This window comes from Tubulanus polymorphus, chromosome 5 (genome assembly GCF_964204645.1).
Source record: "Tubulanus polymorphus chromosome 5, tnTubPoly1.2, whole genome shotgun sequence".
In the NCBI taxonomy this organism is placed as follows: domain Eukaryota; kingdom Metazoa; phylum Nemertea; class Palaeonemertea; order Tubulaniformes; family Tubulanidae; genus Tubulanus; species Tubulanus polymorphus.
Window position 1 is genome coordinate 14,771,317 of NC_134029.1, and position 12,297 is coordinate 14,783,613.

General features: G+C 30.5%; 1 protein-coding gene across 1 annotated transcript in view; it reads left to right on the top strand.

The window, feature by feature from the left end:
* Window positions 1-12,297, top strand: part of LOC141906265 (dmX-like protein 2) — a 344,303-nt gene that overhangs the window by 171,720 nt on the left and 160,286 nt on the right. The window contains exon 26 of the mRNA XM_074795507.1: window positions 2,262-2,381. Coding sequence (XP_074651608.1) covers window positions 2,262-2,381 — 120 coding nt within the window. The remainder of the gene's footprint in view (window positions 1-2,261; window positions 2,382-12,297) is intronic.

Sequence of the window (12,297 nt, forward strand, 5' to 3'; positions counted from 1 at the left end):
AGATATTTGGGGGAGGGGGGTAGGTTGTGGGTCAATCTTGTCATGGACATCGACAATTCAATAAGACCGTAAAAGCGTCTTGGAGTATCGTTTTGTCGATCTCCGATATATTGCACAATAGCCTACTGCGGCTATAAATAGTACAACATAACGTTCTAAAATAATGTGATCCACGGAAAATCAATACACAGTGTATATCTGAGTTCTACTGACTGCTGAGAACGACGTGGATTTATGGGACTCGAAACCAACAGAAAAACACCTGTCATAGATGGCGCAACTAACTGGCAGCTCTGTAAACAGTGGTAAACAATGAAAATGGCTGTCTGTTTAGAGTGATTTTATCGTTGATTTTGTGTAGTTCTACGGCCCAGAGTGCGTCCAGAGCACTAAAAAATTTACAATTGCTAGAAAAAAATTTTCCGGGGGACGTCCCCCATCCCAGCTTCGCACCTCCGTGCTTGCTTCTGGTGGTTGATGATACTACAGTCTACCTCGGTTGTAATGTAGAAGTCGGTGCCAGATAATTTGTATGTTATAGCCGAAATACTGTATATGTATATACCCTAGAAACTTTGTTGTATCCAAATTGCTCCCCGTCTGTGCTACTTACTAAAAACTTGGTTGTACTGTTTAAATTATACTGACTCTGAACGGAGAGTGTATTTTGACAAATATAACCCGAAAATTGCATCATTCGCCATGATTTATGAAAAGCCGACAAGCTGGCCGTAGTGCGCATTGGGGCTCTTGTTTATATCTAGAATCGGAAAAATTCTGCGGTGGACCCCTAATCAAACTAATGATAAAAAAGTAGCCTTATGATAATGTTATAATATTAATCAAAACTGAGAACTTTCGCTTTATTCTTTTAACCCTTTCAATACCACATAGTGTCTCCACTGCTGTACCGGAGGGAATTTAGGGGTTTATAGGGTTATATTTGAAACTTCATAGGATAGTTACCAAGGTATCTGACACAGAAAATGTATATAGCATGTTGTTGATAACTTTTGGGCCAACAATTTAGACATAAATAATTTGGATATAAGTGAACTTGAGGTCAAGGTCACATACTCCAAGATGGCCGCCATGAAAAAAATTCACAAAAAAGTTTCAGATAAACTGCTCTGTCTCCCAGAAAAATGCACTGATCTATTCAATTCAAACTGAAATTGTATGCTATATATCCTTACTTTATGTAGTAAAAATTTCAAAGCAATAGAACAACTAAAAAAATTTATTTTTCCACTCATTTACCAACTTCTCCACCAATATGTCGGAAGAATTGTCACTGATTTCATTTTCATCATCAAAATCATCGCTGGCACTATAAACCTACTTTCTGACTAAGTCACATCATCTGAATTGCTGCTGTCATATTCGTTGTCACTCTCAATTTGTTCACTACCAAATTCCAAGTCACCAGCATCACTGCCAGCATCATATACGAGCTGCTGAACTGTTTCATTCAGCCAAATTGTTTTTTTCATGGCTGTTGTTATCTTTGATTTTATGCAGATGGCAGCACCGGCTGATACTGATAGATATGCCCTTCTAAAAGAAGGGTTAAGTGATACCGTATCACATACGGTACGGGTATGCTAGCTTGTCAATTTTTACCGTATGCCATATGGTAGTGGGATTGAAAGGGTTAATATTTTACAGAGAAATGACAAGAACAACCTCAAAGACGCCATTTAAATTTCTGCCCTGAATACTATGAATTATCCAGCTATAGCAGAAGCATTAAAAAATGGTCTGATTTTGTCCAAATTGAAAACTTAATTTTGAGTGATCTCGCGTTGATTTTCAGGCTTGGGGCATTTGAGGCTCTGCCTCATACTAGTTAACTTCTGGGTTCTAAATTGGGTGGTTAAATGTAACTTGGTGAAATTTGGTGGATGGCTCATCCTAGATGGTACTTTTCATTCTTTGGCTATAACTCTGAAATGGATTGACTAATTGAAATTTTTATACCTTGGATTTTTCTAAGGACTGAGGGTAACTAATAAGACTGGGTTTTGGAGGACAAGGTCATAGAAAGCTATTTTGTATTTTCCATTTCCACCTCCATAGATGTGTCAATAGACACTTAGGGTGTATATTACACTCAGGCATTTCAACTGATGCCGTAGCATCAGTCATCTTCAGCAACATTCTAGTTTCATTTTATTTACTTTGTTAATTTGAGATAGTCACGTGTATGGAAACAATCATTGCTCTTGTCCATTATGAATGACTTGCTTTCTTCTTTCTAGGAACTGTTGTCAATTGTGCCTGGTTTTTCGAAAGGTGAACCAGTTTGGAATGAGTTGAAACAGTTTGGTATTGGATGGTGGGTCACAAACATAAATGTGCTACGAAGATGTATTGAAAAGGTATGACTGATGTGAAATTTTCTATCCTACATAACAAATAAACTGGTTCCATCGATCATAACATTTGAAACCTTATAGGACCAAGCCACTCTAATCCCTCATCTCGTGTTCTTGTTTTGTCCAATTCCCAGTGTATGATATTAATCCATTCAAGCTGGCCAAACTGCAAGAAATATGTTTCCAACTGAAACATTTTCTAATTGTAGTGAAGATATCTTTTCAGTCTTTGAAAGTGGTCCTGCCCTACAATTCCACCCTGGATGACTGCATAATTCATATAAACTCCAATGCTATACTGCCATATATACTGCTATATATGCTACCCTGCCTGATTTTTAGGCCAGCCATAGGCTGAGCCTATTACTATACAAATGGAGCAAATTTTAATGACATGGTTTCCAGAGTAAAGGCTCTTTGACTGTGCAACTGAGCATATATTCATACAAATCATTCATTTAAGCATTATCCATTCTCCAACCCCCATGAAGCTGAATTTTGAAACTGGGCCTCGTTGAAATTTATATGAGCTTTTTCTGATTCTGAAAATCTGATTGCAAAAATATCTGTTTTTAAAAAGCCAATCAGAAAGCAGACTCCTCTATGATTGGATCAGCAGGTGTTCACATGAACCTGCGGTATCGTCTACCGTTTTACTTCCGGGTTTCATTTTAAAATCTAAAATTGTATTTCAATATCGATTTCTGTGAAATCTTTAGTTGATTTGGTTTTGGGAGGAATATTTTTATTTGCACCACAGAAAATATCATTGACAATTGTGCAAAGTCCGGGAAAAATAGCTTTTTCTCAAATCGGATGGATGACCTTGATATGCTAATTAGCCATGAGCTAACTGTTTTTATTAATTTTATTCTGCAAAAAAATATCAAATCCAATTAAATTTTACTTTATTGAACAAGGTAAAACAGCGAATCCAATTAAATTTTGTTTTATGGAGCAAATTTCAGAAAATTCAATTTATTCCGCATTCAAATCAATAAGACCATGGGAAAAGTTTTATCTGAGGTATTTTACATGCCAGCTCCAGTCGCTGTCTGTGCTACTTATGAAAACACGATTGAATTGTGTAAATTATTAGCCTGGGATTGACTACTATGAGCTGGAAGTGTATTTGGACAAATTTAACCCACAGAATGCATCATTCGCCATTTTGTGAAGAGCTGACAGGCTGGCGATAGTGCCCCTTGGGGCTCTTGTTGTTACAAAGATTATACACATATCTTTGAAAACGACAAAATTATACCGACATCCCAATATATCAACAATGACAATTGTACCGGAAACAATTGGGGCAAAAAATCTTGTTGCAACTCTGGTGTGAGAACTTTAAATGGCAGGTTATTGGGCAATAGTTGGTGACCGATTCATTTCAAACTTTGTACACAAGTAGGATATCACTTGGGCCAGAACCCTATTTAAAATTGGGTTGATTTGATTCATATTCTGGCCACCAGGGGGCCGACATGAAAAACAACGTTAATAACCATTAAAGCTGCAATTGTTGACTGTTTTCAAACTTGGTACACAAGTAAGGTATCACTTGGCCCCGAATCCTATTTAAAATTGGATCAATTCGATTTGAGTAATGGCCACCAGGGGGCCTACATGAAAAATTAAGTTAATAGTTGACCGATTAATTTAAAACTTGGTACACAAGTAGGGTATCACTTGGGCCAGAACCCTATTTAAAATTTGGTCGATTCGATTCAAATTATTACTAGAGGCTGCAATCGTTGACCGATTCAAATTAAGGCAATCAGGGGAAAACAGCCTAGAGGCTGTTACTGTTGATAAATTATTTACACTTTGTACATATATTCTCTAATATCATTCTTATAGAAATAATTGTGGCCATCCAGAAAAGGTGAAATAAACGTTTCCTAGTTCATTAGCCCACTTGGGACTTTAGTCCCAGCGGGCTATTGCGTTCACTGTTCGTCCGTCCGTCTGTAGACGGAATCCAGTTATTTTGTTAAGTTTTGAAGACGCTTCAATTTAATATCTTGATATTTGGGTTACACATGAACCTACACTAGACACACCTTCAGCCCAAAAACTGGCCCTGTCAGAATCAAGATGACCAACTGGCAGCCATTGTTGTCTGCCAGAATCGGCACTTTTTACACGTTTTTGAACTTTTTGAGAGAGATTTTGATGCCTTGATCAATTACCTTAATCTTTTTTGTATATTTGAAACCCCATATACGTTTACATGTTTTATACCTGAGACAGGTATTTTTGATCAGCCAATTATGACGCAATTGGCGGCCATCTTGGTGTCATTTGTACTCTTTCGTAGGTGGGAAAAAGTTTTTCGACATTATATTGATACCTAAGCATATTTTGTTACAACAATGAATTAGAAAGTTGTAGCTTATAACATGTTCTATGTTTGTGGTGAGTTTCAAGTTCATTGGTTTTTGTATATGGCCACCAGGGGGCGTTGAATAATAAATATCTTAGTATTTCTATATTATATTTGTACCAATACATATTTTGTTACCACAATCAATTGCAGAGTTGTAGCTCATGACATTGTCTATGATTGTGGTGAGTTTTAAGGAAATAAGTTTTCTATATAGTCACCAGGGTTGAATAGTAGAATAACCTAGTATTTCCTTATTATATTGGTACCTAGGCATATTTTGTTACCATGATCAATTGCAAAGTTGTAGTTCATGACATGTTCTATGATTGTAATTGTTCTATGATGACAAGGTTATTGGGTTTTGAATATGGTCACCAGGGGGCGTTTAATAGTAGAATAACTTAGAATTTCATATTAAATTGGTAACGAGGCATATTTTGTTATCACAATCAATTACAAAATCGTAGCTGCTTTACATGCTCTATGATTGTGGTTAGTTTCAAGGTCATTGGTTTTTGGTTTACCTTTGTCAGTAGTATGAGCTTGGCATTGAGCCAATTCATGTAAAATCATGGTACGTTTTTTTATGTGAGCATTTTTTTCATTGGTTCTCGGGTTAAATGACGTATAATTGATGCGATTGAAGACATGATGAACCTCCATCCATGACATGGTCAACTTTGTTAAGATTCGACAAAAACTGTCTTTGGCGGGAATAGTCTTAGCTCTCGCATATAAAATTGCAATGACCTCGATTAGGGGGGCGTCGTCTCTACGAGCGAATGTGATTGGCTATTTTTTGGATATACGGGGAATTCCTGCGCTACTAAAATAATTATAGGAAAGCCATTAATGGCGAACGTTTCATTGGACTAGGTGCGTATATGTGCGAATCTTAAATGCTCATTGCTGGTGAGGATATAATTATTTCACATATCGCCATAGGTATTGTTTCGTTTTAATACCCGGTGATTGTATTGATAGAGATCGAAGTGAAGCGAATATTCACTACACAAGGCCTCCACGTGTGCGCGGGAGCGCTAACATTAGACTGTAGCACACACTAACACATGCTCATACAGACTACCATGTCGTGTGACGCTGCTTGGCGCGTGCACGTTTGGTATGATAACAGGCTGAATAATCATCGTAGCATCGTAGCGCTGTGTTTTCTGTTTGATAGAATTGGTGATAAATTGTAATTTGTTGTGACCTGAAAATACTAAGCAGCAAACTATCTCATACTATGCCCCGGTGTTTTAGCTTCCGCGGCCATACATTGGAAGAGGTTTCGTTTCCAAGACTCAATAATTAGCCACCCTCTGATATGTGACATCATATGAATTTTATTTGAATATTTTTTCATGTTGTGAAAAATATTTTTTTGAAAATATATAATAGTTTCCAATGCCGCGCCTACCTGAACCCTTCGAAATTTTGGACGTAGACCATAAACAAATATTTATCTTTGGTTTTATTTGACTACAAAATAATTCTTGAAGAAAGATAAGTAATAGGGGTAATGGGCTTTCAAATCAAAGGTCGAACGGTCGAGCTCATAAAAAATTTAAAATATGAAAATAATAACAATTTCTACTTGAATTAGTCGCGAAACTCATAAAAAATGAAAAATAATTCTCACACACTCAAATTTATTTTTCATTTTTGCTCGCTAGAAAAAAGTGCGAGTAAAGTGTGAGTGAAATAAATTCGAGTGTGTGAGAATTATTTTTCATTTTTTATGAGTTTCACTCCTAATTCACTCCTTATTCAAGTAGAAATTGTTATTATTTTCATATTTTTCATTTTTTATGAGCTCGACCATTCAACCTTTAACCTGAAAGCCCATTACCCCTATTACTCTTAAAATATTCATATACATGAATAAAATATATATGAATAACATATAAATTGATAGATTATTCAATATAAAAGTGTGAGTGAAATAATTCATATTTAAAACAGTGAATATTTATATTTGAATGAGTTTTAATAAAAGTTTTGTTATTAAAATGAAGACAGAAGAAGAACCCAACTTTAAAATCGAAATAAAAGAAACCAATAAATCATTTTCATTATTTAACATTAAAAATTATATTTCAGCAACAAATTTAGTGTCCGCAAGGTATTATAAAATTGATGACATTGCTATGATTAATCAAATATCATCAAATGAAACATATTTAATTACTGAACTAATTGATACTTTTGATAATGGAATAAAAAATCCTAAAATATTCAATACAGTTTTAAATTTTAAAGGAACTTTAGATGAAAACATAATTAATATTCTTAAAACTCCTTTCAATGAAAGAAATGATGATATAATACTTACAAAAGATTACAATGATTTGATTAACTTAAGAATTGAAAAAAGACAATTATATTATTTCAATTTTGATAATAAACAAATTATCTATAATGAAAATTCATCAAATATTGGAATTCAATGTGAATTAGATAATGAAAAATCATATAAAGATATTGCAGTTCAATGTAATTTAGATGATGAATTTAGAAAATTCAATCCTAATGAAAAAGTGCATTGTTATTGCGGAGGTAAATACTTAAAATCACATAAATCAAAGCATTATGAAACAAACATAAAAACTGGCGTAAAGAGTAACAATTCTACGTTATAATTATTGAATTGAGTTAAATGATTTAAATATCTAATAGACTGTTGAAATGATAAATTGTTTGACAGTTGAAATGATAAATTGTTTGACAGTTGAAATGATAAATTGTTTGACAGTTGAAATGATAAATTGTTTGACAGTTGAAATGATAAATTGTTTGACAGCTGAAATGATAAATTGTTCCACAGTTGAAATGTTAAATTGTTCGACGGTTGAAATGATAAATTTTTTGACGGTTGAAATGATAAATTGTTTGACGGTTGAAATGGTAAATTGTTTGACGGTTGAAATGTTAAATTGTTTGACAGTTGAAATGTTAAATTGTTTGACAGTTGAAATGTTAAATTGTTTGACGGTTGAAATGATAAATTGTTTGACGGTTGAAATGATAAATTGTTTGACGGTTGAAATGATAAATTGTTTGACAGTTGAAATGATAAATTGTTTGGCAGTTGAAATGATAAATTGTTTGACAGTTGAAATGATAAATTGTTTGACAGTTGAAATGTTAAATTGTTTGGCTGTAAATATAATTGTTATTTGATTTAATCATTTAAAAGTTTAATATTTTTAAAATGATTATGAAATATTTAATTAAAAACTAGCAAATAATTTATAAACTGTTTAATTTTTCTCTTAAATAAATGGATGGTTTCATCCCAACTGGGAAAAGTGATTTGAAACATTATTTAGTAGCAGGCGGATTAATATTGGCTGCGCTTATCTTTTATTATGAAAATATCAGTAAGGATTTGATAAATGAAAATATAAAATTGAGCAAGAAATTAAAGAAGTTAAATGGAAACAATCACAGAAATAAAAAGAATAAAAAAGTTAATGATTTAAATGATTTGGAGGATTAAAACAACATCTTTTAATTTAATTTATTCAATATATTTTGTCTATAAAAATGAGTGAAAATAAGGTATTAGAAATATTACATCTAATATATAAAAATCAACAGAATATTAAATCAATTATTATGATTTCAGGTTTATTTTCATTCTCAGTTTATACTATAAAACAGTTGTTAGAATTCTATGATTGCTGTAAAATTAGATACACTGAATTAATAGAAAATATGAATTATATTTCAGATAGATTGAATAATATTAAATGCTGTGAAATATGCAATAAAAGATATAAAAATAAAAAATCATTAAGGAATCACATGTATCTTCACGAACTTGATGAAAAATTATATGAATCAAAATAAGAAATCGACTGTTAAATTAGCTGAAAATATAAAATATATTAGTTGAAATGTATGAAAATGAGTAAATTATATTTATGTTAAAAAAGGAGGGTTGAGGTATCAATGTATTAAATACGTATTAAATACGTACCAAATACGTATTAATGGTATTTAATACATTAATATGTATTTAATACATATTATGTTTTATTTCTGAAAATGAAGTAACAGAAGTAATTTATGTTTTAATTCATTCAAGTATGATATTTTAAATTCTTTACATTTGACTACGATAATACGAGAGTGATATTGGTTAGTTGGCTTATTCAATAAGAGAAACAATGAAATAATACAAGAGTGATACTAACAGTTAAAGTTATTGAATTTCTTGTTAAATCTATTTGAATTCTAGTCAATTCTTGTTAACCAATAGCGCCAATAGAAATCAAAAAGCTAGAATTCAAATAGATTTAACAAGAAATTCAATAACTTTAACTGTTAGTATCACTCTTGTATTATTTCATTGTTTCTCTTATTGAATAAGCCAACTAACTAATATCACTCTCGTATTATCCTAGTCAAATGTAAAGAATTTAAAATATCATACTTGAATGAATTAAAACATAAATTACTTCTGAAGTATTACTTTTAAATACCATTAATACGTATTTGGTACGTATTTAATACGTATTTAATACATTGATACCTCAACCCTCCTTTTTTAACATAAATATAATTTACTCATTTTCATACATTTCAACTAATATATTTTTGTATTTTCAGCTAATTAAACAGTCGATTTCTTATTTTGATTCATATAATTTTTCATCAAGTTCGTGAAGATACATGTGATTCCTTAATGATTTTTTATTTTTATATCTTTTATTGCATATTTCACAGCATTTAATATTATTCAATCTATCTGAAATATAATTCATATTTTCTATTAATTCAGTGTATCTAATTTTACAGCAATCATAGAATTCTAACAACTGTTTTATAGTATAAACTGAGAATGAAAATAAACCTGAAATCATAATAATTGATTTAATATTCTGTTGATTTTTATATATTAGATGTAATATTTCTAATACCTTATTTTCACTCATTTTTATAGACAAAATATATTGAATAAATTAAATTAAAAGATGTTGTTTTAATCCTCCAAATCATTTAAATCATTAACTTTTTTATTCTTTTTATTTCTGTGATTGTTTCCATTTAACTTCTTTAATTTCTTGCTCAATTTTATATTTTCATTTATCAAATCCTTACTGATATTTTCATAATAAAAGATAAGCGCAGCCAATATTAATCCGCCTGCTACTAAATAATGTTTCAAATCACTTTTCCCAGTTGGGATGAAACCATCCATTTATTTAAGAGAAAAATTAAACAGTTTATTAAATATTTGCTAGTTTTTAATTAAATATTTCATAATCATTTTAAAAATATTAAACTTTTAAATGATTAAATCAAATAACAATTAAATTTACAGCCAAACAATTTAACATTTCAACTGTCAAACAATTTATCATTTCAACCGTCAAACAATTTATCATTTCAACCGTCAAACAATTTATCATTTCAACCGTCAAACAATTTATCATTTCAACCGTCAAACAATTTAACATTTCATCCGTCAAACAATTTATCATTTCAACTGTCAAACAATTTATCATTTCAACTGTCAAACAATTTATCATTTCAACTGTCAAACAATTTAACATTTCAACTGTCAAACAATTTATCATTTCAACTGTCAAACAATTTATCATTTCAACAGTCGAACAATTTATCATTTCAACTGTCAAACAATTTATCATTTCAACTGTCAAACAATTTATCATTTCAACTGTCAAACAATTTATTATTTCAACCGTCAAACAATTTAACATTTCAACCGTCAAACAATTTGTCATTTCAACCGTCAAACAATTTATCATTTCAACCGTCAAACAATTTATCATTTCAACTGTCAAACAATTTAACATTTCAACTGTCAAACAATTTATCATTTCAACTGTCAAAAAATTTATCATTTCAACAGTCGAACAATTTATCATTTCAACAGTCGAACAATTTATCATTTCAACTGCCATACAATTTATCATTTCAACTGTCGAACAATTTATCATTTCAACTGTCGAACAATTTATCATTTCAACTGTCAGACAATTTATCATTTCAACTGTCGAACAATTTATCTTTTCAACTGTCAAACAATTTATCATTTCAACAGTCGAACAATTTATCATTTCAACAGTCGAACAATTTATCATTTCAACTGCCATACAATTTATCATTTCAACTGTCGAACAATTTATCATTTCAACTGTCGAACAATTTATCATTTCAACTGTCAGACAATTTATCATTTCAACTGTCGAACAATTTATCTTTTCAACTGTCAAACAATTTATCATTTCAACTGTCAAACAATTTATCATTTCAACTGTCAAACAATTTATCATTTCAACTGTCAAACAATTTATCATTTCAACTGTCAAACAATTCATCATTTCAACTGTCAAACAATTTATCATTTCAACAGTCTATTAGATATTTAAATCATTTAACTCAATTCAATAATTATAACGTAGAATTGTTACTCTTTACGCCAGTTTTTATGTTTAATTGTTTCATAATGCTTTGATTTATGTGATTTTAAGTATTTACCTCCGCAATAACAATGCACTTTTTCATTAGGATTGAATTTTCTAAATTCATCATCTAAATTACATTGAACTGCAATATCTTTATATGATTTTTCATTATCTAATTCACATTGAATTGCAATATTTGATGAATTTTCATTATAGATAATTTGTTTATTATCAAAATTGAAATAATATAATTGTCTTTTTTCAATTCTTAAGTTAATCAAATCATTGTAATCTTTTGAAAGTATTATATCATCATTTCTTTCATTGAAAGGAGTTTTAAGAATATTAATTATGTTTTCATCTAAAGTTCCTTTAAAATTTAAAACTGTATTGAATATTTTAGGATTTTTTATTCCATTATCAAAAGTATCAATTAGTTCAGTAATTAAATATGTTTCATTTGATGATATTTGATTAATCATAGTAATGTCATCAATTTTATAATACCTTGCGGACACTAAATTTGTTGCTGAAGTATAATTTTTAATGTTAAATAATGAAAATGATTTATTGGTTTCTTTTATTTCGATTTTAAAGTTGGGTTCTTCTTCTTCTGTCTTCATTTTAATAACAAAACTTTTATTAAAACTCATTCAAATATAAATATTCACTGTTTTAAATATGAATTATTTCACTCACACTTTTATATTGAATAATCTATCAATTTATATGTTATTCATATATATTTTATTCATGTATATGAATATTTTAAGAGTAATAGGGGTAATGGGCTTAATGTGCGAGTAAAGTGTGAGTGAAATAAATTCGAGTGTGTGAGAATTATTTTTCATTTTTTATGAGTTTCACTCCTAATTCACTCCTTATTCAAGTAGAAATTGTTATTATTTTCATATTTTTCATTTTTTATGAGCTCGACCGTTCGACCTTTGATTTGAAAGCCCATTACCCCTATTACTAAGATACAATATGAACTTCTAGAACTTTGAATGCACGAATTAAAAAGATTTTTCAAGCAATGCCCTTAGTCCAAACAACCTCTAGCTTTCAAGGTAAACCACACTTTGCCCAT